Genomic DNA, 27,911 nt, shown 5'->3' with positions numbered 1-27,911 from the left:
CCAAACACAAAAGAGACGAAGGAGCTCACTCCTCTTTGGTTGGCTGTGAAACAGCTTGAGATGTTGTTCTGGAGCAGCTGAGCAGAGGATAGGACAGGGTAATCACCCACAACTGTCCTGTCATGACAGTGATCTCTGAAGGGATAGGAAGTGCAAAGAGAGAGCAAATCCTTTCCAGGCAGCAACTGTGCCTTCAGCAAGGCCTGTTGGTTCCAGAAATGGAGAAAAGGAAAGGCCAGGAGTTGGCACCAAAAGGTAGATGAGCTTACAGTGGTTCAGAGACCTCCAGAAGACATGCAGTTTGGCTGGGGGTATCTAGGTAGAAGAATATTTTGCAGTGTTTCATTTGGATTTCCTCCAAGATTTCTTTCCAAAATGTGAGGTGACATTTCCTCTTAGGAGTGGCTTTGAAGGAAGGTTTTACCATCAGTCTTATGCACCACCTTGCTTCATGGCAAGCCCTTCAGTATCCTTCTGGTATTCCACCATGAGAAAACAATAGCTTTGTTCCAGCTGAGGAAACAAAATGGAAAGAACTAACAGCTTTAAAAAACATCCCTCTGGTTGCCTTTTGAGGCCAAGCTCCTTGTCTGGAACCAAATGAGACTTGTGGCTTTTGCTTTCCAAGCTGAGGTGGGAACAAGTGAGATGCTATGTTGTCCATTACCAGAAGAAACGGAACCACCACCAATGGGATGCCACCGAGCAGAAAGAGCAGTGCTGCAACCAACAGGACACAATGGGAAAGACGGAGAGGGACACAGGTCTCTTTGAAAAATAAGAATAACCATATGAAACACATGGGCAGGGGAGCCTTGGTCTGCTCCTCTCCTCTTGACCATTCCCCTGCCCCAAGAGAGCAGCTACACCTCTGTTTGCCCAGGCAGATAAGAGCCACAATGGTCCCACTCTGGATGGAGCTGTGGCATTTTTCGGGGAGTCTTGGGGTTCCTCTCCCAGTGGGTCACTATCAAGAGATAGAGTTGCAATGGCTCTGCAGGAGAGGATCTCGGTTTGCTCCTGCCCTCCAGGATCCCTGCAGGCAGGCTGCCTTCCCCTTGGGGAGACTTTTAGTAATACTGAGTTCATTTCCATGTCTGCTCCAGAGGCTACAGCCCTTGGAGGGCAATTAAAGCAGCATGACAGAAGTAACCTCCCAAATTCCCATCTGCAGAGTGATGATATGATGTTGGGGGAGGGTTTGTGGGGGTTTTTTGTGTGTAATAGTTTTTCTGTAGATCAAAGGCAGAGGGGAAGCTGTGAAAAGGAGCGCTCCACCCGAATGTCTTGAGGCCCCCAGAGCCAAGATTCCTCTGCAGTCTTTTCTTTTAACCCCTGGGGCTTTGTCACTTTGTCCATAGATTTTGAAAGAGAAAGAAATGAGAGAGAGAGAGAGAGAGGAGAGCTGTTCAGGTGACTCTGCTTACAGCCGATCAAAACTTGCACTTGGTAAAGATTATGATCTTGAGTGAGGCACGACTTGGTTTATCCCTCCCAGGGTGTCCCTGGCAGGACAGTTCTCAGCTGTCTAGGCTCATGAGGGTTATGACTTGTTCAAGTTTGTAGGCAAGTTTCTGTTTCCCAGCCTGGTCATCTTGATCAAGAGCTCCAAGAATCTGGAAAAGCAGAGAGAAAGAAGTGATAGGGATTTCCCCCCCCCACAAAAAAAAGGACTGAGTTCAGCATCTTATAGCAGAACATGAGCATTAGCTTTCTCTAAGGTAGGTCCCAGGCTTATCTTAGAACATGCACAGCAGGTCAGTCAGCCAGCAGGGAACTAGACAGGCAGGCTGGGGTTGATCTGACTAAATGCAGACCTCTAGATTGCAATCAATCAAATGGATTCTTATCTTGGAGATCAGTTACTTGGTAGCTTTATTCATTACTTTGCCATGCCACTTGAGATGCCCTAAGGGGTCTCACCTGGTCTTCAACACTTAGAACCATGCTGGTCACCTTTAAGTCCTGTGTCATGCTTGCTGGACCATTCTGGGGTGCTTTAGGGTATCTGAAATGTCACTGGGCACATATGCTTTAACAACTTTTGGCCACATGTGATGCAGAGCTCATGTAAAGCTCCTCTGTAACAAGCTAACATCTGACCATCAATTACTGCAAGTCAGCTAAGTCTGACTGACCAATAATAGGAGACAAAAATAACAGGGATCCAGATGGAAGAGTATCAGAGAGACACATAATCCCAGATATTCCCTTTCCAGACCCCAGGCCTTGCTTTTCATTCATTATATCCATCATCTCTCTAGCCAGGATGAAGATAGGTATCTGTGACACATGCTGGGCCCTGGGAATAGATTGGCTGTCCCATGGTTCTGAAGAACTGCTCTTCCCCCTCCAAAGCTCTTACCTCCTCGCTGTACTTGCCAACGTAGGAATATATCTCTGACAGAGCACTCATAGTGTTGAACTCATTCATATGCATGCGAGACTGCTCAGCCAAGTATGCATTCATGTCCTGGTCACTGATTGCTGGCATTTTGGCAATGTCTGAATAGTACCTGAGAGAGAGAAATACAAGTGTTCTTGAGGGGAGAGAGTAGGGAGTCAAGAGATGAAAGCCACCAACAATAAAGAGGAAGAACACACTTAGCACTCTCGGACTCTTCTGGTACCTCAGTGATATATCTGGACATGCTCCCCTTTTACAGTAAGGGAGATGACTTACCCAAATTGGAAATTACTGAAGCACTATTCCTGAGTACCAGACTTGTGTTGCATTCACTCTCACTATTCTGGACTGAAGTCCCAAAGAGCATCCTGTAAATTTCCTCCATGCCGTCAAAGAAGTGGGCAGCACCTATTAATGCTGGATTCCTTTGTCACGCTTTCAAGGGCTTTGAGCCCTGCCTCTAGTCCCACAGAGAAGTCCCACTGATCCCGCTGCCTAATGAGAGCTCAGGATTTTGCTCCCATAGACAAAAAACCCCTTGCATGCTTCCATGCACCATTCACACTAGTACATCTGCATCCATTGCTAACGTCACCCACCTCGCCCACTGAATCCAGTCTACCCCAACAATTCCTCTGCTGCTCATCGTCTCCCTTTAGCCCCAGATTTTAAGCAGGCCTGATGTCAGTTTGTGGTAACAAGCTTCTGATACTCCCATCCCCACTCTAATTGGGGAAATCTGTTGCTATATGCAATCCAGGAGACTCCTGGAGTGCATGGAGGATGACTTCCTCTGCCAGGTAATAGACAGCCCTACCAGAGGGGATGCCATACTGGACCTGTTAGTCACCAATGCATGTGAGATAATTGGTGACATCAAGATTGGAGGCAGCCTGGGCTGCAGTGATCAGGCATTGGTGGACTTTGCAGTCCTGAGGGATATGGGGCAGGCAAAGAGGAAGGTCAGGACCCTGAATTTTAGGAAAGCAAACTTCCAGCTCTTCAGGGAGTTGATCAATAGGACCCCTTGGGAAACTGCCCTCAGGGACAAGGGAGCAGAACAGAGCTGGCAGATCTTTAAGGACACTTTCCATAGAGCACAAGAGCTCCTGATCCCCAGGTGTAAGAAATCCAGAAAGGAAGGCAAGAGACCAGCATGGCTGAGTGGAGACCTGCTGGGCAAACTAAATTCTCTCCATCATTTATCAGCAGTCGTGGTTAACAGGGGAGGTCCCAGAAGACTGGAGGCTTGCCAATGTGACGCCCGTCTACAAGAAAGGCCGGAAGGAGGACCCTGGGAATTACAGGCCATCAGCCTGACCTCTGTACCGGGGAAGATCATAGAGCAGTTCGTCTTGAGAGTGCTCACAGGGCATCTGCAGGGCAACCAAGAGATCAGGCCCAGCCAGCATGGGTTCATGAAAGGCAAGTCCTGCTTGACCAACCTGATCTCCTTCTATGACTAGGTGACCCGCCTAGTGGATGAGGGAAAGACTGTGGATGTTGTCTACCTGGACTTTAGTAAAGCCTTTGACAGCATCTCCCACAGCATTCTCCTGGAGAAACTGGCGGCTCGTGACTTAGACAGGTTTACTCTTTGCTGGATGAGGAACTGGCTGGATGGCCGAGCCCAGAGAGTTGTGATGAATGGCGTTAAATACGGCTGGCGGCCGGTCACAAGCGGTGTTCCCCAGGGCTTGGTTCTGGGGCCGATATTGTTCAATATCTTTATTGATGATCTGGATGAGGGGATCGAGTGCTCCCTCAGTAAGTTTGCAGATGACACCAAGTTGGGTGGGAGTGTTGATCTGCTGGAGGGTAGGAGGTCTCTGCAGAGGGATCTGGACAGGCTGGATCGATGGACAGAGGTCAACTGTATGAGGTTTAATAAGGCCAAGTGCGGGGTCCTGCACTTTGGCCACAACAACCCCATGCAACGCTCCAGGCTTGGGGAGGAGTGGCTGGAGAGCTGCCCAGCGGAAAGGGACCTGGGGGTGCTGGTTGACAGCCGGCTGAACATGAGCCAGCAGTGTGCCCAGGTGGCCAAGAAGGACAACAGTGTCCTGGCCTGTATCAGCAATAGTGTGGCCAGCAGGAGTAAGGAAGTGATTGTGCCCCTGTACTCGGCACTGGTGAGGCCGCACCTTGAATCCTGTGTTCAGTGTTGGGCCCCTCACTACAAGAAGGACGTTGAGGTGCTGGAGCGTGTCCAGAGAAGGGCAATGGAACTGGTGAGGGGTCTGGAGCACAAGTCTTATGAGGAGCGGCTGAGGGAACTGGGGTTGTTTAGTCTGGAGAAGAGGAGGCTGAGAGGAGACCTTATCGCTCTCTATAACTACCTGAAAGGGGGTTGTGGCTACAAGGGTGTTGGTCTCTTCTCCCAAGTAACTAGTGATAGGACAAGAGGAAATGGCCTCAAGTTGCGCCAGGGGAGGTTTAGATTGGATATTAGGAAAAATTTCTTCACTGAGAGGGTGGTCAGGCATTGGAACAGGCTGCCCAGGGAGGTGGTGGAGTCGCCATCTCTGGAAGTGTTCAAAAAACGTGTGGATGTGGCGCTTCAGGGCATGGTTTAGGGAACATGGTGGTGCTGCATTAATGGTTGGACCTGATGATCTCGAAGGTCCTTTCCAACCTTAGTGATTCTGTGATTCTGTGATTCTGTAAAGGGCAAGAAGGAAATGCACAGGCAGGGGAAGCAGGGACAGGGATCCTGGGATGAGTACAGGGATGCTGCCCGGTTTTGTAGGGATGGGGTCAGGAAGGCCAAGGCGCGGCTGGAGTTGAGCTTGCCAAGGGATGCAAAGAATAGTAAGAAGGGCTTCTACAGGTACGTCAGCCAGAAAAGGAAGGTCACAGAAAGCGTAGCCCCCCGATGAGGAAGACTGGCAGACTGGTAACAACGGATGAGAGAAGGTTGAGGTACTGAACGACTTCTTTGCCTCAGCCTTCACTGGCAGCATCTCTTCCCACACCTCTCAAGGGGATGGACTGCGAGATGGGGACTGGGGGAGCAAAGTCAGGTTGGGTGAGGCTCTGAGCAACCTGATCTAGTTGATGATGTCCCTGTTCACTACAGGGGTTTGGACTAGATGACCTTTAAAGGTCCTCCCTTCCAACCCAAAGATTCTATGACTCTAAATCTGCTTTCCTTAGGAATCAATGCCATTCCCGTTGAACTCAAGAGGACTGGGGCTTTATCCTTAGGAAATGGATCCCCCAGAACCCTTGCCCACCACATTTCATCAGCAGAGCAATGTCTCTTTAAGGAAGTTGCTATTTTCGATGTCCTTCGTCCCCCGGGTAAGGCAGGTCTTGGAGGACAAGGTTTGTGGAAGGTAATCAGTCACTGTCACTCGCAGCTGTGCTCTGCTGTCAACTGGTTAATTAGACGCCATAATTTACATTTTTAATTTTTGCAATTTGACATTTTGTGCACAAGGAAAAAAAAAAAAAAAGCCCATAGCTGCAGCAATCCACAATTTTATAATTAGGAGGCAGAGGGGACAGGGAGCCAAAAGAGCTGACAGGTGTCCTGTAAACAGTGCTGAGACACCTGCTGAGATGGAGGCTGTTTTCCACTGCAGAGAAATTGGACACTGAAGTGCTGTATGATAAGGATCCTTCAGACAGAAAAGAGGGAAAATACTCTCTATGACAGAGTGAAACAAGCAGCTGCCGAAGTCTCCTATGAAAGACAGCGTAGAGCAAGAGCACTGGGAGGAAAACCCTCCACGCCAGAAGGCTGCAGTTCTGCTCAGTTTGGTTTTGTGCCCTGCACTCCCATCCTGATTTATTGCATGGGTTGGTCTCAGTTGCTATCCTGGTTTTGCAGAGCAGGGCTGATGTAACCCTTGGGAGAGAAAAGCATAGCAGGCAGAGGTCCTTCTCCCAGCTCTGTACATAGTCCTCCAGCCTAACTGCTTCCAGAGCTGGACTCTGACTCATCATAAAATTTCATGCAAACCTCATTAACTTCACTGTGACTTCCAGTACGCACAACATTACTGTCCCTGGAGCCCTAGCATCTTGTCTTCTGGGCTCAGGACCAGCCAAAACTCCTGGTCTAACTGAGTCCCATGGTCTAAATATAGCCCATTCGCAGTACTCCAGTGGTGACTGGTCTGGGCTTCATTTTGCTTTACACTTTTCCTAATCCTCAACCACCAGGTGGACCTGAACAGTTGCCTACAAGGGAAGGAGACATCTGGAAACCTCATGAGGACTTGTCCTGCAGAGCTACCTCCAGGAGAAGATGATAAGCAGGATGAATAAATATTTCTAGACCCTTTCCACTCCCAGAAAACTCAAGTCTCAACATCAGCAGATGGACAAAATCAGATCTGTGTTGCATGCACTTCTGACAAGAGAAAACGTCAGGGACTGGTGGCATCCATGACAATGCTATTGCAGGCTCCAATGAGCCAAAGCGCATATTGTTGAGAAACAAGGAGTCTTATGACCAAAAAACAAGGTGTGCCTTGGCACCCAACGAAAACTACATCCACGTGCAACCAGCACAGTTCATAGACTTGTAGGGAGAAACAGCCTGCAATGCAGTGAAATGCATTGATTTATGGTGCCTAAGAAGAACCCATGGAGAAGAGCCCAGCTTCTCATGAATATTGCATAGACACCTTCCTGCTGGGAGAAATGAAAAGTGAAGGGGATTACATCACAGCAAAAATAAACGAGGCTGGTGGAGGAAAACAGAGGTACTGTGTCATATTTGCCAGTCTGGCTCTGACAAGCAGTTGAAGTGTTCCTTTTCCTCCCTGGTTTGGCTAGTCATAAAATGGTGGCAGGATAGTGGGTGCAGGGGTGGGGTGCTTCTAAAAAATGAAACACAGACACACATATAGCCTGCTTTTACAAGTTTCTTCTGTCTTCCTTTCACCTGGTAGCAATGCTCTCCTGGGTCTGTGACTCACAAGGGTCTGAAAACTCCTCAGTCCCTTTCCAGCCCTGCAGAGATATTTTCCCAGCAGCTTAACACTCCCATGACTCATCTGAACAATGAAAAGCGGCGCACCATGCTCCCTGGAGTCAAGGACAGGATGCAAGTATCTGAGTTTCAGGGCTTGGAGGCCTCTCCAGCCGCTACTACAGACTCTCAAGCTGTGATCTCAGTGTTCTGGGTTCACGGGCCATTACTCACCATCATACTAAAGTGTCCTGGTCTCCCCTGGACTCAACTTCCTGGCCATCACACATCTAAGCAGTCATTTCTCATTAAGACTGCAAACCGAGATATTGTGGAAGTGCATTTTGTGGGAAAAATAGAAGAAAAAGAAGGGGAAAAAAAGCATGTATCAATAATAAAAGCTACCTGTCTAGGGAGAAGACATATAATATCCTTCCATCAGAACTCTGCCATGGCCAGATGACTTATTTATACAGAAGTGTTTCTAATGAAGCCATCATTGTGCTATCTAAAGAAATTATGAATGTGTATATTAAAGCATCCTCGCAGGGAGATGACAACATCCCTGCTGAGTCTTTATTTACCTTCTATTTGAGCTCAGATCCTCAGAGGTACTTAGGGCCTCTCTTCCATTTGCATACCCCTAATGTCTTCAAAACCACTGTGAAGCTGTCACTGAACCCCAGAGGTCCTTATATTTTCACTGCCAGCATTTGCAAGGCTGCCTGCGTGCCGCTTCCCTTCACCGCTGAAGCTGACAGCTCTCACTTACACCATATCCGAACTGTGAGGAAATGCAGAGGGAACGAGATGCTCTTTCACCACACTGCTCCTGTGAGCATCCCTTAGCTGAGGGCCACCAGATCTCACCTGAGTCACGAACAGATCCTTGACTCACACTTCCACAGCCCCAGAGGCTGCATTGCCAGCAGGAGGTTGGGAACACAAAACTAAGACAGATTTCCTCTAAATGAAACAGAAAGGCAGCAAAGCAGCAAATCTAGCTTAGCCTGCCTCCAAAGGTTCAAGACTGAGAGCCCAAAGTAGAAGATGGTGACTACTTGGCCTGATGTATACCACCCGCTGTCCTGGTGCTTCAGATTTGCTACTTCTTCTGTACTCCAGTTTTGGTTATCTCCAGCGGATCCTTCCCCAGCTGTTTCCAGAAGATCTTTAGATGCACATCAAAAGATACTGCTTTACATGCTTGAGTTTCCCCTGGATCACAGGAAGAGCTCGAGTTCTTACCTCAAGGCTGTTTATTCTCCGATGTGGCAGGAGATTTCCTTCAGAAGCAATAAAACCCCTGAGAAATTTGGGTAAATCCGTCACTCAGGCACATCAGCAACTCAGATGGAGAATGTGAGGATTACTAGACCATAGGATGTGATTTCATAGGTATCATTAGCATGGCAACTCAACCCAGCCTGGCTTGAACAGGAGAGCCTGTGACATATCCACTGCCACGATTGTATGGGGAAGGATGCTGGATGCACCAGTATATAGTAGTCATCTTTCTTATTCTCAAAAAATAACTGCTCTTGTTGCTTTTACATCCTCCTCTTTCCCTGGGTTGTCTTTGTTTTGTTTTGTTTTCCTAAGGAAAGCAGTACAACAGTGACCTGGGAATACATCTTTTTGTTTAGTCAAGGGTAAATGCTCTTGCCTTCAGTACCAACCAGGAAAGGCTCCTTAGTGGAGCTGTTTCACAAGAATGACTGTGCCTGCTGCCACTCAGTAACTCATTAACTCATCAACTCGTCAAAAGAGAAGAGAAAAAATGTGTTGCCAGTGCTTCCTCTCCAGTCTGAAATTTTCCAGCACGACAGTGGTTTAGGCAGCTTAGCATGGAGCTAATTGCCTTCCAAAAGATCTTTTTGTCATGGTTGTTGTTGTGCCGTCGCTGGGATGGGACTGCACTCATTAATAATCATTTTAGCATATGAAAAGCTTGTAACGAATCCATGTGCTGCAGACGGCAGACGCAATTACAGCAATAACATAATTAGGGTTATGCAATAGCTGGCTGTATCCAGACCACTGAAGGAGGAAGAGATGTATGAAAGGGGTATGGGGGACTGCTATAGCAGAGAAAGACTGAAGGAAAGCTTGGGAGCAACCTAGCGGCCAGGTCTTTTAGGGAATGAAGTGAAGCAATGCAAGGGCATGCCATCAGTTCTTTTGTTGCCACGGCATGGCAGTTTTACTTTCCTGAGAGGCATCTGAGCTGTGAAGTCTGAGTTTGTGCTGATTCAGCTACAGGCAGCCGCAAGGCTCTGTTAGCGCAGACTGATCTTGTTTTGGAGAGAGGTTCAAGGCCAGGCTGTTGGACACTGATTAGACTTTGACAGTAATAGCATGACAGCTGAGCAAAAGGTAGTGGCCCCAAAGTTAGCTGAAGACCTGTCGATTCTTCCAGAGATTTGCCTTGAAGAGCTTGAGTGAATGAGTCTGTCTGTGTATGCATCCCCTAGCTAGGGAAATGATTTTATTTTGCATGTGCATGGCTTTTCCTGCTGCTTTTCATCTCAGAAAAAACGGTATAGAATGGGTGGGCAGCACTGAGGCAATGGCTGAAGAGTGAATCGGTGCACAGGCAATTTTTCCAGGAGAAGAAGCCACCCAGCATCGTCACAGTGCAGAGGATGTGTGGGTCTGAGGCTATATCCTCTGTGTATAGACACATTTTGATCTTGCCTCCTGAAAACTGCATTTATAAGAGCAGCATGTTACTGCAATGAGAAAACATCAGGATTTTTTTGGAGACTGAAAGTGAAGACAGACAAGCGAACAGTCTTCAGATACACCAAAAGCTGCAGCAGAGATGCAGGGAACGGGCTGTACCCCTGCCCCTGGGGTTGCAATGAGACAGCATGGGCTTTAGTTACAGCCAGGGAGATTTTGGCTGGCCATCAGGGAAAACACTCTGATGAGAAAGACGAGGAAGCACAGGAACGAATTGCCTGAGGAGAGCAGAGGCTCTGTCGTTGGAGGCCTTCAAGAAAGAGCTAGACAAACGTCTGTCAGGAAGGCTTTAGACAGAGCTGATCCTGCCCTGAGGCAGGAGCTGGTCGGGTTGACCTCCTGAGGCCCCTCCCAGCTCCGGTTTTTATTATCTCTACTGACAATGCACCCTTGCCTTGATCCTTGGTATGCTATACCTTCAGCCTTCTTTCTGGCAAGGAAAGCAGTCACAGAAGACTGCATTTTTTAAAGTAGAGCCAGGATTTGCACTTGTTATTTGATGCTCTCTTTGAAAGCCCTTGAAGTCACCCCAATGTTTCTGTTTAAAACCTCAATAATTCACAATGTTAGGGTGCATGCAGCATATAATCTTTATTGCACTAAACTAGTCCAATTTGTCTTTCTTTCTAAAGCTAGCTGCAAAATGACCCACAGACATCACAAGAACTGCACTGGAAGAGACCATCTATTGACTACAGAGTCCTGAAACCACCGGCTGACAAGTTATGTAGGTTAGATCCTGAATGGGTACAGACTATCCATTTTGCATACTCCAAACGTACTCCCACAGCATTTCCTAACAAGTTTAAGACTTTGACAGCTAAAGGCTAATGCCATGAAATTGTAGTTGTTTCAGGAAAAGAAAATCGATGAGATCACAGACCCAGGATCTGGGTACCAACAGCTAGGTCAGGTAGTGTTTGTACCCAAGGTTAACATAATAAACTGCAGAAGTTATAACTCTGATTCCCACAGATCAGGACACTTTAAACTTCTTTTAGTTCCAAACCTGGCAAGCCTATTTTGAATGGTCTTCAATGGAAGATTCTTAAGGTGTTAAGAATACTTCCAATGTCTCCACTGACTTCCAGCTTTTCTTTGAGGGGCTATTTTTAATGCACAATAAGCAGCCAAAAGGAGACCAAGTCCCTGCAGGGACGAGAAAAAAACACCAGTTCCTCTCCTTATAGCACTGCAGGTATTTTGGGCACCAGTGTGCAATGGAAAAACTCTTTGGCTTCTGCTTTTTGTGCTCTGCCCCTTTTCAGTCTGCCACATCCCTGCCTTCATGCCAGGCTTTGGTAGGGAAACATCGTATTGATTGTGATGCAGGCAATTAAATGGTGTTAATGAAGTTCAAACAAGTGTTATCATAAGCTTGGCAGCATGGAGAGAAATGAAAGGTCAGCCACAGCTCTTTGTCATCTTTTCAGTGTGGTGTTGAATGCTAATGAGACAGTCCCAATTAGAACAGGCTCCCCTTTGTATTGCTTAGGGATTGCATCAAATGCTCCCAAGTTCTCCAGATTTCTAGGCTCAAAGGGGACATTTGAAGTAAACTTGAAAAGATGCAGATCTGAAGCTGCTCTAATGTAAATTCAGCAAAGCCTATGGAGTTTTACTAACAGAACTTAGATGAGAATCTGGTCTACCGTTCCCATTCTTTTCCTCTTTTTTTTAATAGACTTATATAATGATAATTGAAAAGCCTCCACCTTGTTTTAGAACTACAGTCTGACTCTTCATGGCTTCAAACAAAAACCAAATAGCCTGTCCCCATTTCCCAGGTTAATTCTTCTGCCTCAGTCAAGCCTCATCTGCTGCTGCAGGACACCGAAATTGTGTCTGCACCTAGATACTTTTTAGCGACACATTTTCACAGAGACCTAAGTGTGTAATTTGAATGCTGAACCTGTTTTTCCCCAACAGTCAGGATTTCTCAGCATGATTATTTCAGCAGAAAGAGTCCACCTCTGCTTCCAATAGTGTTAAAAGAGAACTGTTGAAATCAAACTCTCAGTTGACTGCTTTGTGGAGGTAGACCATTGGTCGGGCCAGAATCTGTAGCTATTCCCTTCCCAATGTACATTCACAATCTAAAGAGGTGGAAAACTAACCCTTGAAGGATTGGAGTAATGTATTTATGCCAAGGTCTTTCCCTGCTTTGAGTTTTGTGAGTCCTATAGGCACATTCCACACTGAGAAACCAGCAGTTGCAAAGGGATGACTTGGAGTAACCCAGCTCAGCTACCATTTCAACAGACCTGTTAAAAGTCAGGAGCCTGTCTTTACTTCAGAGTGCCTTCAAGCTGGGTTACAAACCACCACTGCCTAATTGCCTTCTTACAGTTTCTTCTTCATCAAAGAAGTTCATTTGATTTCAGGTTCTTCTGATTTACTCAACCGCTTCTTAAACTCCTCAACTGAAAACCTTTTTATTTTATGATTCACTCTTTGAAGAAGTCTAGTGGTCTTGAGGGATGTCATCTCCAGCTGATGTTGACTACAGAAATAGCTCCAACCAGTACTGGAAGCCTTTGGATTTGGAATAACTCCCTCAAAGTACAAGGTGCAGAATGGAGAAAATGAATTAATTAACTCAGGGTAGAACTGAAATTATATATTATTCATCCATGATACGTTTTTTCTTTGATCTACCACAGCATCCAGGTGCCACTGTGTTGAGTCAGTGGAACTGACACACAAAAATATGAGCAGGGCAGAAGCTCTAACCATATTCCAAAACCCGCAGCCTCCCCTTAGGCTTCAGTTTAAGTTTTCAGACCTCAGTGCAGATAACAACCCAGCACATGCTGGCACAGAAATACAGTGCTGTTTACCAGCAGCGGGAGGTGTTCTGTACCTTGTTTACAAACCCAGTATTTGGGAAAACTTTCAGGGAAATGCAGCACCTATTGCTGAATATCACTGGGGAACAGGACGTAGCTCCACAAAGTTGTAAAATGAAATAAAATACTGGAAAAACAAAATGGAAATTGCAGCTTTTCGTTTATCCAGAAAAAAAGTTGTTGCATGAGGAAATACCCTGTTCTCCACCTATGTACCTCAGTTTGTCACTCAAATATACCATCTCTAAAGTAGGGAAGTGACAGTGTCCCTGTACTCAGCACTGGTGAGGCCGCACCTTGAATCCTGTGTTCAGTGTTGGGCCCCTCACTACAAGAAGGACGTTGAGGTGCTGGAGCGTGTCCAGAGAAGGGCAACAAAGCTGGTGAGGGGTCTGGAGAACGAGTCTGGTGAGGAGCGGCTGAGGGAACTGGGAGTGTTCAGTCTGGAGAAGAGGAGGCTGAGGGGAGACCTTATCGCTCTCTATAACTACCTGAAAGGGGGTTGTGGTGAGGTGGGTGTTGGTCTCTTCTCCCAGGTAACCAGCGATGGGACAAGAGGAAATGGCCTCAAGTTGCGCCAGGGGAGGTTTAGATTGGATATTAGGAAAAATTTCTTCACTGAGAGAGTGGTCAAGCATTGGCACAGGCTGCCCAGGGAGGTGGTGGAGTCACCATCACTGGAAGTGTTCAAAAAATGTGTGGACGTGGCACCTGGGGACATGGTTTAGTGGGCTTGGTGGTGTGGGTTGATGGTTGGATTTGATGATCTTAGAAGTCTTTTCCAACCTTAACGATTCCATGATTCTGTGATAAAAAATCAACCAGGGTTATATGTAAAACAAAGTATTTGTCCACAGAAACCAACCACCCACTATGTGCAAGGTCGCTAAAGCATCACTAGAATATGACACATTCAGGTCACTGTTGGTGCAAACTTGATTTCTAAATTAATCATCTCAAACACCTCTTTCCCTCTATCCAGGTCAATCCAGCAATCAACCTCAATACATGATAAGAAACTTGGACACAGTACCAGAAGTAGGTCATAATTAAGCAAGGTAGCTTGTTAGAGCCTTACAGGTTGCCTAGAAACAACATTTGCAGAAGTGTTTAACCACATCTAAAAATAATTGTCCAGACAAATCAGAGACCAATAGGATCATTATTGTAAAAAATGTCACCTCATGCTGACTAAGGGACAGAACTCTTTGATCAGTTGTGCTCTCACAAAAGAGAAAATCATCCACACCAAAGGAAATACATTGTTTTAAGGGGCAGTGTGCCTGTAGTAGTACAGGTCTCATATAACCTGCATGACATGGTATCAATTTTAGGCAGTGCCTGTGAAATCATCCAGACAAATCATGCTTAAAACTGGATGGCATTGCACAGGAATGATCTGTAAGATAAACCCGTCTTTTTATTTACAGAGTAGTAATCATTCTCCATCTGTGCAGTTCCCAAACCTGTCAATAATGCCAAGCAAGCGTAGCATTTTGGAAAACAAAGCACAGATTAACTTCTGCAAGGCTTGCTCTAGCAGACAGGCTCCTGTTGAATGGAGTGGAAGATGTGCTATTTGCTTGTCCTGCCGAAAATCTTAGAGAAACCGAAGCCTCTACATACTGCAGGAATAGTTGTCTCGGTTGTATTCCCTGTAGAGTAGCTTTGTCAGACACTGACCTTCAGTGCAGTAGATTGAACAGTACAGCTACAGGTCTTGCAGAAGTGGATAAAACACTTAGAAAGGCCTCCGACCTTTCAGAAAATACCTGCAGAGCTTCAGTCACCAGCCTATCAATCTTACGGCATCTCATTCAAAGCATAGCAGAGCCTTCAAGGAAAGCTACTGGACTTGGAATAAGGGGAGGTAATTGTATGACCCTTGGGATCCAGGCAGTGTGAGGACTGTCACAACAATGCTGAGAACAACAAACCACTTCTGGTCTGTGTGGAAAAACTTAGAAGCCCACATAGTTCACAGGGTCCAAACACATCACCTCCCCTTCCTTCCTCCCTCTATCACTTCTCAACAGTTTCTTCTCAAGAGAAACAATGATGGCAAACACCTTCAGTTCACACCTCTAATTAAATTTCTATCTCTGCTGCAAGGCATGTGGGAATAAAAGGCTAACATGGAGCTTTCTACTTAGGCAACAACCAAAGAAAAAAAAAACAGAGGCAACTACCAAAAGCAATACTGACGATGGCTCCTACCTCCATCCATGAAGCAGGGCCTCATTGTATCATTTGCTTATGTTATTCCTATTTCTAGAGCTAAAACTCACCTTTCCACCCAGTTCTTGTAGCTGGGGATGTCCTTGGCATAGAGAAGCTTGTTGGAGGGTGAGTCTTTGCCCAGACGGTGCTCTGAGGTGGAACAGGAGTCCATGAAAGTCTGAGCCACTACAGAGAGGCAGGCATCTGTGATGCTGTTCTTGTGGATGTCGAAGACGAACTGTGGGTTTTTGATCATGTTAACCCAGAACCGTAACGGCAGGCTGCAAGAGGAGTGGGAGGGGAGGAAGAGGTGAGTCAGTCAGTGCACAGTTCACAGGCTTTGTTGTGTGAGGTTACAATGGTAAATGGTGGATGGGAATCAAAGATCATGGCGTGGAGATAAGGATTCTGGCATAAGATTTGATATACTATAAATTCCTCCCCTACAGGACTCTAGGGATGGCAGTGGAGTCACCTTGAGAGTGGCTTTTGTCCCTGTTATCCTTATAAGCCAGATTTTGTCAGTCTTAAAGTCAATGCCATCTTATTGCAGTTACACATAAATTAATGGGAGTTTAACTGAGGTAATGAGAATGACCCCCAACTTCTCTATGTTAAGTCGCAATATAAAGTTGCAGCTGTCAGCTGCTTCGTCAGATGAGGACAGGCACTGCATCCGCAATACTTAGAGTGAACATTTGTCATTGAGGGACTTGGCTTTTAGTCCTCATAGCAACCCCATGGGAAGAGAGGTAGGGAGACCTCCCAGGTTGAGACTAAGAGTGTTAATGGCATGTGCTGTGGACACCGCATACTGTCTCGCTCCACAGCTCAAGACCAAGCCCACGTATGATCCCAACACATTGGTCCTGAAGAAGTCGTTATGTGACAGGGAAAACCGTGTTGCCTCAAGGGAAAAATGGAACTGGGAAACAAGTGTTGTAACCTTTGAAATGAAAATGTATCTGCCCTAACACAGGAAATGTTATTCCGATTGCAGTCCAAAGCCTTTTTTTTTTCCCCTTTTTCTCAAAGGAGTAGTTCATTTGTATGAGGTGCCTTGAGGTATCTACCTCCAGCCACTGCCTCAAGCCTTTTTGTCAGGGCAAACGCATTCATATGATTGTGGCCTAGGAGCTGAGATGTGTCACTGATCAGAAGCAAACTCTTGTCTCTCTGTTGGGTAGACTGCTAAGTCTACCTTAAGTTTCTGTACCTTCCCAAGAGGAGGCTATTCTTCAGCTTAACAAATTCACCTGATGTTCAGGCTAAAGTCCCCAGCTCCTCAGTTCTTTCCATTTGCTCATTACACCCATGTGTTCACAGCACCATAAAAAATTCATCTCCAAGTCCAATACATTTTGACTAACAGCAGGTGGTTTAGCATGTCCTGACAGGGATGACACCACATTTTCCTCAACCACTGTGTGTTCTCCCAAGCCAGCAAAATCACAGAACAAATGTAAGGAAAGCCCCACTCAAGTAATCCTATCAGCCAAGTTCAGAAGTGAGAGATGCTGGCTGTGAGACCTGATGGAGTTGTGGGGGGGAAACCTGTTAGGCTGGGGGTGGAGGTTCATCTGTTGGGGGACGAGGTGGCTGAGTGAACTGTGCAGAACTTCTTCTGCAGGTGTTTGGATGGCAAACACAGCCACAGTGAGGGCGAGCAGAGAGTACATGTGTGTGTGCCTGAGTGTGTGTACGGGTACGGGGAGGGGCTGGGGGGATGATGTCCCTAGCTGTGAATAATGAAGCCCATGATGTGACTTTGAGTTAATTTAATCTGATTGAACAGATTTCTTCATACTGCCCCTTTTCCCACATACACACACACTCTGCCTTCCCCCTCCCCCCTTAAATAAACCTCCCGCTCATTTAGGCTGAGTGGCTGCAATCAGCCTTAGATTAGTGCTGCAGATAATGTTAATAATATGCTAATGTTTCATTAGTTGAAAGCCTCTTTGGTGCATGGGGTTTCTTTTTTTATGTCACTGCGCTGTGACGATCTGCCATCAGCATGGCTGGTAAAAGGAAAAAATGCATGAGCTGGGAGCCCCATGGCTCTCCTCTGCTGTGCCTTTTATAGTCCCCGTATTTGCACAGGAGAAGGGGAGGGAACGATTCCCCAGGGCAGTCTTTCCAACAGGGAGACTCAGCAGAGAGGAGCTGCAGAGATCTTTTCTCTCCACCGATCCTGGCTTTTCCCTGCTGTCCCATCACATGTACGAAGAGGGGTTGCTAGAGCGGGGGGCTGATGTCACTTTGTCACTTGCTCCAAAGGAAACTCACATCCAGCTCCAGACCCTTTAATTTCTTAGTACCATTTGAGATGCTCTGCTGGTCTCCAGCTGCCAGCCCGGGAGTGTACAAGTATCCTGTGGGTGCTGCCCATCCCCTGCGGATGTCTGAGATACCCTAAAATATCTCAGATGGCACTAGATGCCTATGCATGGGCAAACAAACGGAGCTCTACCCTACTCTGACTATAGTGGGAATTCAAACATCCAGTCTAGATGAAGACAGTGGTGCTGAAACCTCTCCCATGCCTCCCTAGATATATAGGCACTGCAGCAGTTAAACACTTCACCATTTTTCCTCATGAGGTCCCTCAGAAATACTGTCATCCCCATGTAATAGAGGACAAACTGGGACCTGTTTAACCAAAGTGCTCCATCCTTTAGATTCTGGGATATTTGGATTTCCCCATCGGCTTGGGAAGACTGAGCCTGGTCCTCTGAACCCCACACCAGGATCCTCAGCTCCCCTCAGCAGTTGAACCCCAAACAACATGTCCCTCTACTCTTCTTCCAGTCCAGGACCTGGTGCTGGACTGTACTGGGGTGTCTCACTCACCAATTGCTCTTCCAGGTGTGCCGCACATGGGGGTCATGGATGTTGTGCTTGTCGGCCTGCTCATCCAGGAAGTCAAACATGTATTTGATAGCCAAGGGAAGCGCACTGCCACGGTGAGCAGTGCTGAAGATGGTCTCAAAGAGGTCGTCTACAAATTTCTGGAGGGTACCCTGTTGGGTAAAGGAAGAAGAGAAGAATGTGAGATACCAAGTGGGAAAAGGATGCTGAATTTTGGTACCCAATTGAAAACAGAGTATGTCTGTGGATCAGGCCCAGAAAGTGTGATTGAAAAGTGGGAGCCATCTAATATCTGTTAAATGTGACATGAGTTGGAAATTTCAATACAGATGTCTGGCGATGGGGTACGTCAAGATGCTACCTGTCCTCTCTGCTACTAGCACTCCCTGCCAGGGAGGGTGGCTTGAGCTGTGGTGGGATACCTTCTGCCATCTCAGGTATATGGTGATGGAGAAGTCCTGATCTGTTTCCATCAAGATTCCTCTCTTCTGTATCCTATCCTCAACTGTGTTAATGCCTGCATGAGACAAAAACTAGCCATTTCCTATGCTGGATTTCATACAGGGCTAATTCTTAAGCTGGAAATAGAAGTCAGATGGCCGTAGAGCAGAGCAGGAGGTGTCTGACACAAATGGGACAAGAGTATCTGGAGAGAGATGGCTGTTCTATATGTGAGTAGTATAATAAAAACCACAAAATCCATCTTAATGCTCAAGAGGTCTCCTCACTACAAGAAGGACATTGAGGTGCTGGAGCACCTCTGTTGCCCAGAGAAGGACAACAAAGCTGGTGAAGGGTCTGAAGTACAAATCATACGAGGGGCGGCTGAGGTAACTGGGGGTGTTCAGTCTGGAGAAGAGGAGGCTGAGGAGAGACCTCATTGCTCTCTACAACTACCTGAAAGGGGATTGTGGTGAGGTGGGTGTTGGTCTCTTCTCCCAATTAACTAGTGATAGAACGAGAGGAAATGGCCTCAAGTTGTGCCAGGGGAGGTTTAGATTAGATATTAGGAAAAATTTCTTTCCTGAGAGAGTGGTCAAACATTGGCACAGGCTGCCAAGGGAGGTGGTAGAGTCACCATCTCTGGAAGTATTCAAAAAACGTGTAGATGTGGCACTTGGGGACATGGTTTAGTGGGCCTGGTGGTGTTGGGTTAATGGTTGGACTTGATCTTAAAGGTATTTCTAACCTTAATGATTCTATGGTTCTGTGATACCTCATTTTTTACTACGCATTGGCATGGGACTGAGGCAAACCCTAGAAGCAATGCATGGATGTGTCAGGTACTGCTCTGCAGACCTCAATAATGTCCACTACAGAGACTGCAGAGGTCTCCTTATGCTCCTCGGGGAGGAGAATCCCAAATCCTGTGCTAGGAGAACCATGCTGGTGAGGGTAGCTGACCTTTATCAAGAAAGTGAAGAACTGGAATATCAGAGAAGAACCAGGCTTGGAGAAGGGGGCAGTTGAGTTGTGATAACCAGATGAGCTGCAGGCTGGGTTTGGAGGGGAACCAAGCAAGGCACGTTTTCCCTGCTGCATGGGGGGCTCTAGCCCACATTTGAACCTCTGCTCTGCCTCCAGAGCTGCACAGGGATTTATATGTGAACAAACCATACGGCTGCTGAAATAACCAAAAAAGGAATTAAACCTCCAACAAATGTTTCCTGATATGCAAAATTTTCTCAGCTGAATAATAAACCCCTCCCCTTTCTCTGCAGACCCGGGAAATAAATTCTCCGTACTAGAAATGCACCAGGTTCCACCAGAGTGGCTTAAGTTTACATAGCACTAACAAATACTTAATTAGAAAGCTGGTGTCTCTTGCTGATTCACCACTTGATTTATTCTTCGGGAAAGAAACAGAGGTACCTTTTGCTTGTGTAAACTCCTACAGGGTGAATAAAGCCCTGCAGCACGTCTGACTCAGAAAGGACCCCCGAAGGGAAATCTTGTTGGCCTGACATGGAAGAGTTGCCCTCAGGTTCAGTTTCTGGAGGGAATTAGTTCTCTACATGCTCACCCACACAAACACAAAGAAAACCTCTGAGGCTTTTAGGCAAGAGACTCTAGGTCTCAGAGTTCAGGGATTTACCAGAATAAAAATCAGTCAGTTTAACTAAGTATTCCCTGGGATTGTATTACCAGCAATTGCTCTTTCTCCTCTTTCCCTCCCTCAAGATGGTCATGATGATAAAATTGTTCAGCGCATGTGGGGAAACAATAAACCCCCAGCCTTTCCACTCTCCCTGTTGCTGTGCAAGTTTCACAGATGCTTTCCTGACATCTCCACACACAAAAAAACCCAAACAACTAGTGTCGAGTTTGTGATCCGGAACAGAAAGCAAAAGCGATTCAGTGGTGGGGTAGGGGACATATCCCCAGACAGTGTAAATCAGCACTGGTCCAATGTTTGCTGGCTTACACCAGCTGGGGCCCAAGCCCTGGGGAGCATCATTTGCTTTTCACATTGTGTGATCCGTAAAAGCATCTTGATGCCAGGGAGCTGGGCATGTACCAGGGGCTAAAGACAAAGCCACTTTATCTCCAAATCCCATTGCAACGGAGACAGCCTGAGTTAGGCTGCAGGGGGAGTCAGACATCAGAGGCAAAATGAGTTGAGGAACAAATGTGCAGGTAAAACTGTATGGTAGAACTTAAGCATGTGATGGAGACCTGTCTGCTGGGCAAACTCAGATGGCATTTGCATGAACATACGAAATTGTGTTTGTGCCTATTAACACCCTGACAAGAAATTATAATAGTCAAAACATCAGAGAAGGGAGGAAGGTTGGGCTGTTTGATCACTCAGAACAGAGTGAGATAAGACTGTGATCAGCCACACCTGAGACACAGCTACCCTACAGCTTCCACTTCTGGGGTGCATTGAGATAACGCTCATGTTGGAGAGGTTCATGCACAAAGATGCTCTGTGCTGCAAGAGGATGGCAGAACTGCAAAGGGATCCTTTCTCTGGTTATACTGCCTGCCTCCCCACCTCCTCTAGTCCCTGCTGAGGTGCAAAAGGAGATCATTGCAGCCTCTTCATTAATGCAGGCTTCTCCAAGGCTATACACAAAGCAAAGAAATATAAACCCAGGCAACTACTTTTGCCCACGCTCTTGTGGAGCCTTTTCAAGTGAGTTAGGTGGCAGATAGTTTTGATTAGAGTTGAAAGAAGGTGAAAGGTCTGAGAGCTTTTGTCAATCCCAGAGCGAGTCACCTGCAGCAAGAACCAGCCATGCTCTTTGCAGGGAAGCGTGGTGGTGAGTTACAGTGAGTTCTTTCCATGCAGACAGTGGCAATTAAGCCACTTTCTGTTGCTGTTGTTGAGCCCAAGTCCACTGCAGGATGTTTTAGACCAGTCAGCTTGAGCATTCTCCACTTGTGCAAGTGTCTCCCCGTGGTGCTGCATCCCCAGTTATGCTAAATACTCACATACTGCCCCGCTGTAGAAGTTTCGCAGGCTCTGGCAGGCATCCACGTAGAATAATGGTTTCCAGCATTTTGGGTAATATGAATGGGATCTTACCAACTTCCCAACACTGAAGAAATGTTGTTTTGGGAAAGCACAACCAGCCAGATCACAACATAAGGGAGGTCTTGGGTCTGCACCACCCCTGGGAGCAAGTCTTCATAGCGCAGGAAGTCCTTGTGTTCTCTGCAGACACCTGCCGTGGGCCAGCGGTGATGTATAAGATGTGCCTGGAGAATCAATTCAGGATGTCCCTGCTCTGCCTCCACCTGATTTAATCTGTATTTTCTCTTTGGAGATCCTGAGCTTTCCATGCCTCATTGAGGATGGACATCTAACTCTGCTTGCTCTCCTTGGAGCTGGCCACCTATTAGCCCCATCACGGTCAACTTGACCCCCTGCCAAGACATCAGCATGAGAGTCTTTATGGGCCTAGGGGAAAGGTGGAGAAGGACTTGTACTAAAAATATCAGGGTTTTGTGACAGAGAAGCCCATTTCAGACTGTGAGGCATGACACATCCTTGGAATCTGATCCGGGTGCATTTACTCCCTGGCTCTTCATTTGCTCCGTTTTGGTACAAGCTACAAGCCAGTATAATCAACAACCCCAATACAGACCTACTCCTGTGCTGACTTTCTCGACCAGTCTCATGACCCTGGGTTCTCTACTCCTCATTGCTCACCAGTGTCCCTTTTCTGATTCTGCTTTCTAAGTTCAAGCTCCTTCCCTCCACCCTTGGAGCACTCCTCTTGCTCTATATTCTTTCTCTCTTTATTTCCCTTTGGCATCCTTTGAGCAGTCTTGTTGGTGAGAAGTCTCACTGCAGCCTTTAAAAACCCATTTCTCACTCTCTTCCCCACCCCCACCGTGTACCTTGGTGGCAAGTAGTCTTGTCAGGTAGATCTCAGAAACCATCTTGCTGCCCCGGTCACCCTCTTTTTGGTCACCATGCTCATGGTTCTTCACCAAGTGCCACATCTTGACTCCACTCTCGAGGTCAGGGGTGATCATGGGTGTGCGGGAACGGAGGCTGTCCGGGCTGCCTGTGTAACGGATCATGTTTTCTGCAAGAGAGATGCATGTGCCTCAGCCCTAGTAGCGCTCGCATTGAGATTAACAGACATCACCAAGGATATATGCTAATGACATGTCACTTAACAGAAGAATTTCGTCAGACAGGCAAGAAGACCTGCTCTGTCTGGGTTTGGTAGCAGGTACCTCTCCCACTCAGTACATGGAGTGGATGCTTGTACAGATTCTGGTGTGGGGCTGAGACGATCACAGCTTCTCACAGTGAGTCCACCCTGCGGAGATGTTAGTTTGGGTCTCCAAAGGGGGAAGGCTATAGCAGTACTGTGATGTCCCTGCTCTCACAAGCTCTGCATTTCCGTATTAGTATGAAGTAAATTTCTATCAACCAGTTCGTAACATCAGGCAGCACAGGTGTATCTCCTGCTGGAATTACAGTGTGAGATGGAGAAGTCCCTGAAGCAGCTGTATGGACCAGGCCTTTTTATTATCAAAGCGTTATGTTATGACTGAGTGATTTGTTCAGCAAGGGACATCAGCCAAGCTGGACGTGATGTCAATGTCTACACTGTTAAATTAAACGAGGCTCAAACACCGACGTTCAGTAGCCCATGCTCTTTACCTCTTATCAGGTTCCCTGGTAAAGCTTTGGCCTGGGGCAGCCAGCACTGTCAGTGTCAGACACTGTCCAGGACTAGGTCAGGGGTAGTACCAGCTACCACCCCAGGTGGGCCCACAAAAATTTCCTCCCCAAGGACATCTTTAGCCTCCAAATTTTATCTCCCTTTGCCTCTGAGTGATGGCATGAGGTATTCCCCTCTCCCTGACCTTCCAGCAATACTGCAGATAGAATCTTTTCCAACCATAATTAACAGAAGAGTGTTGCACCTTCCTGTAGCAAGATCTGAATCAGCCTCATTAATGCATTACCGATCTCTACATATTAATTATCAGACTGAATATCCTTTTCCTCTCTGGATGCTGTTTTCTTAATTGCAATTAACAATCACTCCTGACCCACCACATCTTCTCCTCCCCCTGCATTCTTTCCCACTCCCTCCTCCTGAAAAATCAAATGGCAAAAGAATTAAAGAAATCCAGCAGAAATTAACCCCCCTCAAGTCTTCCTTTTCAAAGGTCACTGTGTCTTTCAGTAATTGCAACAACATGGCAAAGAGGCGGAATATTAATAAGGTCTGGTGGATTTCTTATGTCCTTGGAGAAAGAAGAAGGGGGCTCCTCTGGGCATTGAGTAATTGTACTTTCCCTCAAGCTAAAGGGAGTAAGAAGGATGGGAGATGCTTTCATAAATTAACAAATAGTAATAAACTCGATTCGACAGCTGCATCCAGATTGAAGGGTGGTTTTGCAGCACTCTGGTTGCACATTAGAGATGTTCTGCTTTGTCCTCCATCGTCACCATAGCGAGACACGTCCTGGGCTGCAATTCTAGCACAGGAGAGAAAAGTGTGTGACCATGTGAGTGAGGCTCAGGAGCTGTCTGTTTGGCTCTACAGAAGAATTTCCACCTGGTCTCTATTTCATAGCTGTCCCATTCTCAGTTGTCTCATGGGTAACAAAATCCACTGCCTTGAGATATACTGATGTAAGGTCTCAGTAAGCCATTTAAATTCTATTCCAGGTGTGAATTCCCTTGGGATAATAAGACAGCTGAGTGGGACACACAACACCCACACTGAGATATAACTGTAGACAGGCTATGCCCCATGTAGGTTGTGGCTGCCTGTAGTCCCAGAGGCCTCATCTGTGCCACAGATTTGTCTTCACAACACACCATGCTCCAAGGACTTTGCCCACCAGAACGACTGAGCTCATTCAGTGTGCAGTGTTTCTCCCTTGCCTCTCCCTGTGTAAACTCTAAGAGTGAGATTCAGTGATCTAAAATGCAGACAGCTAATCACATAGGATCCTTCTTTCATTAATGAGGGAGAAGTACTTCCCAAGGGCAATCATCTTGGATCAACAGCTTGGACCAGATGCCAAAGTTTTAGATGGCTAAATCCTCTCCTCATGCCATCCCTCAAGCAATCTTATCAAATAGTCATCTGCCTATCATTCTCTCTGCTGATGCTCAGTGTCTTGTAACCACCATGACATTTGGGACCTCTTCTCCAAGTGCTTTCTCCATCTATACCAGCACACAAATCCTTACCATACTTGCTGGCTGATGTCCGGGAGACCGTGGAATTGTTGACTGCATTGTAGGCTGTGACTTGCTTGGAGACTAAAGCTACTACAGATCCATCAGGTACCTGTAGAGAAAAAGGGACTTAGTCAATAGGCTTCTGAAAACTGGCTAAGGAGCATACCAAAGACAGCAGAAATTCAAGCAGCAAAAACTGATCTGTAAACTAGTGTCACTGTAGGCAGGACAGTAGTTTTGTCCCAAAGCTTCAAATGCTTTCTTCAGTGGGTCTGTTAACAAAAAAGGGACAAAATCTCCTGTTACACCACTAGAAGCCTGCACTTGGGCAAGAGGACAACTGATGACTGACAAAGAAGACTCTGCTCCATTCACATGCTGATTCAAAGACCAGTGATGACAATGTGAGTCTTCGCATTAACCTCAGAAAAGCTGACAGTAGACTCTTCACAAGGAAGCTCTTATGCAGGACAGGAGCATGAGAAGAATAAATTATGTGAGCTGTTTCAAACATCAAGGATGGCATGTCCCATAAGGATGATAACACTGATGTGAAATTTTCTATTCCTTCCACCTTAATTGCAGGTGATATCTACCTCAGAAACAGATATCTTAATTTTCTACTTTGACTGATCCTGTTAACCTCTCCATGCACAGTCTCCCCCTTCCACGTGACAAATGCATTGCTGGACTGAAGCGACTACCACAACTTCTTCCTCTTTGCTGCGTCAGAGGGTCTCAGACAGGGGAAAGCAGCAGGTTTGGAGTGGCTGTGCTCCAGGGTGTTATGGGATAATGTTTCAACAGGCAACAGAGCTTTCTGAAACAACCCAGACTTTCCATTTCTACAGCTAAATGATTCTTGTGGGTCCTGTATCAGCAATGTTAACAAGCCAGTGGCTCAGAGGAGCCATATCAGGAATATCTGCGATAAATAAGACATCATAAAAAGGAGATGGGTGAAAAAAAACCTGCTAACAACGTCTGACTCTTGTCTGTGTAATAATAATAATTAGCACTTGCATAGAGTTTTTCATCTTCAAAGCACTGCAGAGGCTAATTAAATAGCCCTTCAGCAATCATGGAAAGGAATTATTGGCTCTTTGTAGTTTTAGCCCCACACTACAGATGGGGAAACTGAGGCAACAGGAATATCAGTGTCTGTTCCAGCAAGCTCCGTGTCTGCCCTCAGGATAACCATGGTAAATGATGTAGAGCTCAGCACCCTGGCAGCTCAGCCATGTTCTGCCCCAGCACATCTACGTAGCTGGGAGCTCATTGCCTGAAGCAAACAACTGGCAAAAGCACAGAAGGGAAAGAAAATTATGCCTGTTTGTTGGTGAAATAAAATAGAAAACATCCCCACTCCCCCTGAAAAAAGTCTTCTGGAGTCAGATAGCAATGTTTCAGTCAATCTGAAGAGAAAAGTTTTGTTGCCTTTTCAAATTATTGCTTCCTACCTCCTCAGGTCAGCTGTAAATGAAAAAAAAAAAAAAATCTTCTTATGAAACACAGATTGCTAAGGTGTGATTGAGGAAATGACAAAATTGTCAGCATTGGATTAAACTTAATGAAGTGCTTGCTTTTCTTCCTTTTTTTTTGTTTTTGGTTTTTTTTTTGCAAGGAAGGAAAGGAGTATGGGGAACTTTTGACCAAAACCCCATTTTTCATTAAATTTATCACTTGTGTAAGATATTTTTGGACATCTTTAACGCTCTCTTATGGGTCTCAAGGTCATGCAGAGATGGATGTCAGGAGGATGGATGTACTCAACACAGGGACTCTGCCCCATTATTCACAGAATCAGAATCAGAATTCACAGAATCACAGAATCACTGAGGTTGGAAAGGACCTTTAAGATCATCAAGTCCAACCGTTAACCCAACACCATCATGCCCACTAAACCATGTCCCCAAGTGCCACATCCACACCTTTTTTGAACACTTCCAGAGATGGTGACTCCACCACGTCCCTGGGCAGCCTGTGCCAATGCTTGACCACTCTCTCAGTGAAGAAATTTTACCTAATATCTAATCTAAACCTCCCCTGGCACAACTTGAGGCCATTTCCTCTCATCCTATCACTAGTTACTTGGGAGAAGAGACCAACACCCACCTCACCACAACCCCCTTTCAGGTAGTTATAGAGAGCGATAAGGTCTCCCCTCAGCCTCCTCTTCTCCAGACTGAACAACCCTATTTCCCTCAGCCGCTCCTCACAAGACTTGTGCTCCAGACCCCTCACCAGCTTCGTTGCCCTTCTCTGGACACGCTCCAGCACCTCAACGTCCTTCTTGTAGTGAGGGGCCCAACACTGAACACAGGATTCAAGGTGCGGCCTCACCAGTGCCGAGTACAGGGGCACGATCCCTGCCCTGCTCCTGCTGGCCACACTAGTGCTGATCCAGGCCAGGACACTGTTGTCCTTCTTGGCCACCTGGGCACACCGCTGGCTCATGTTCAGCCGGCTGTCAACCAGCACCCCCGGGTCCCTTTCCGCCGGGCAGCTCTCCAGCCACTCCTCCCCAAGCCTGGAGTGTTGCATGGGGTTGTTGTGACCCAAGTGCAGAACCCTGCACTTGGCCTTGTTAAACCTCATACAGTTGACCTCTGTCCATCAATCCAGCCTGTCCAGATCCCTCTTCAGAGCCCTCCTACCCTCCAGCAGACCAACACTCCCACCCAGCTGTGTGTCATCTGCAAACTTACTGAGGGAGCACTCGATTCCCTCATCCAGATCATCAATAAAGATATTGAACAAGACCGGCCCCAGAACCGAGCCCTGGGGAACACCGCTTGCGACCGGCCGCCAGCCGGGTTTAACGCCGTTCATCACAAACTCTCTGGGCTCGACCATCGAGCCAGTTCCTCATCCAGTGAAGAGTAAACCCATCCAAGCCACGAGCCACCAGTTTCTCCAGGAGAATGCTGTGGGAGACACTGTCAAAGGCTTTACTAAAGTCCAGGTAGACAACACCCACAGCCTTTCCCTCATCCACTAGGCGGGTCACCCGGTCATAGAAGGAGATCAGGTTGGTCAAGCAGGACCTGCCTTTCATGAGCCCGTGCTGGCTGGGCCTGATCCCTTGGTTGTCCTGCAGATGCCCTGTGAGCACCCTCAAGATGAACCACTCCATGATCTTCCCCGGTACCAAGGTCAGGCTGACAGACCTGTAGTTCCCAGGATCCTCCTTCCAGCCTTTCTTGTAGTTGGGCATCACATTGG

General features: G+C 46.8%; 1 protein-coding gene across 1 annotated transcript in view; it reads right to left on the bottom strand.

Moving 5' to 3' along the window:
- Window positions 1-1,520: 1,520 nt before the first annotated feature.
- PLXNA4 (plexin A4) overlaps window positions 1,521-27,911 on the bottom strand; it is a gene marked incomplete at both ends in the record, with an annotated part of 428,073 nt that continues 401,682 nt past the window's right edge. The window contains 6 exons of the mRNA XM_082013844.1: window positions 1,521-1,616; window positions 2,366-2,516; window positions 15,214-15,426; window positions 17,999-18,168; window positions 22,367-22,557; window positions 24,696-24,795. Of these exons, the coding sequence (XP_081869970.1) occupies window positions 1,521-1,616; window positions 2,366-2,516; window positions 15,214-15,426; window positions 17,999-18,168; window positions 22,367-22,557; window positions 24,696-24,795 (921 nt within the window). The remainder of the gene's footprint in view (window positions 1,617-2,365; window positions 2,517-15,213; window positions 15,427-17,998; window positions 18,169-22,366; window positions 22,558-24,695; window positions 24,796-27,911) is intronic.

This window comes from Phaethon aethereus (assembly GCF_964289735.1).
Source record: "Phaethon aethereus genome assembly, chromosome: 1".
In the NCBI taxonomy this organism is placed as follows: domain Eukaryota; kingdom Metazoa; phylum Chordata; class Aves; order Phaethontiformes; family Phaethontidae; genus Phaethon; species Phaethon aethereus.
Note: the sequence above shows the minus strand (reverse complement) of the source record. Positions and strands in the feature narration are given on the sequence as shown.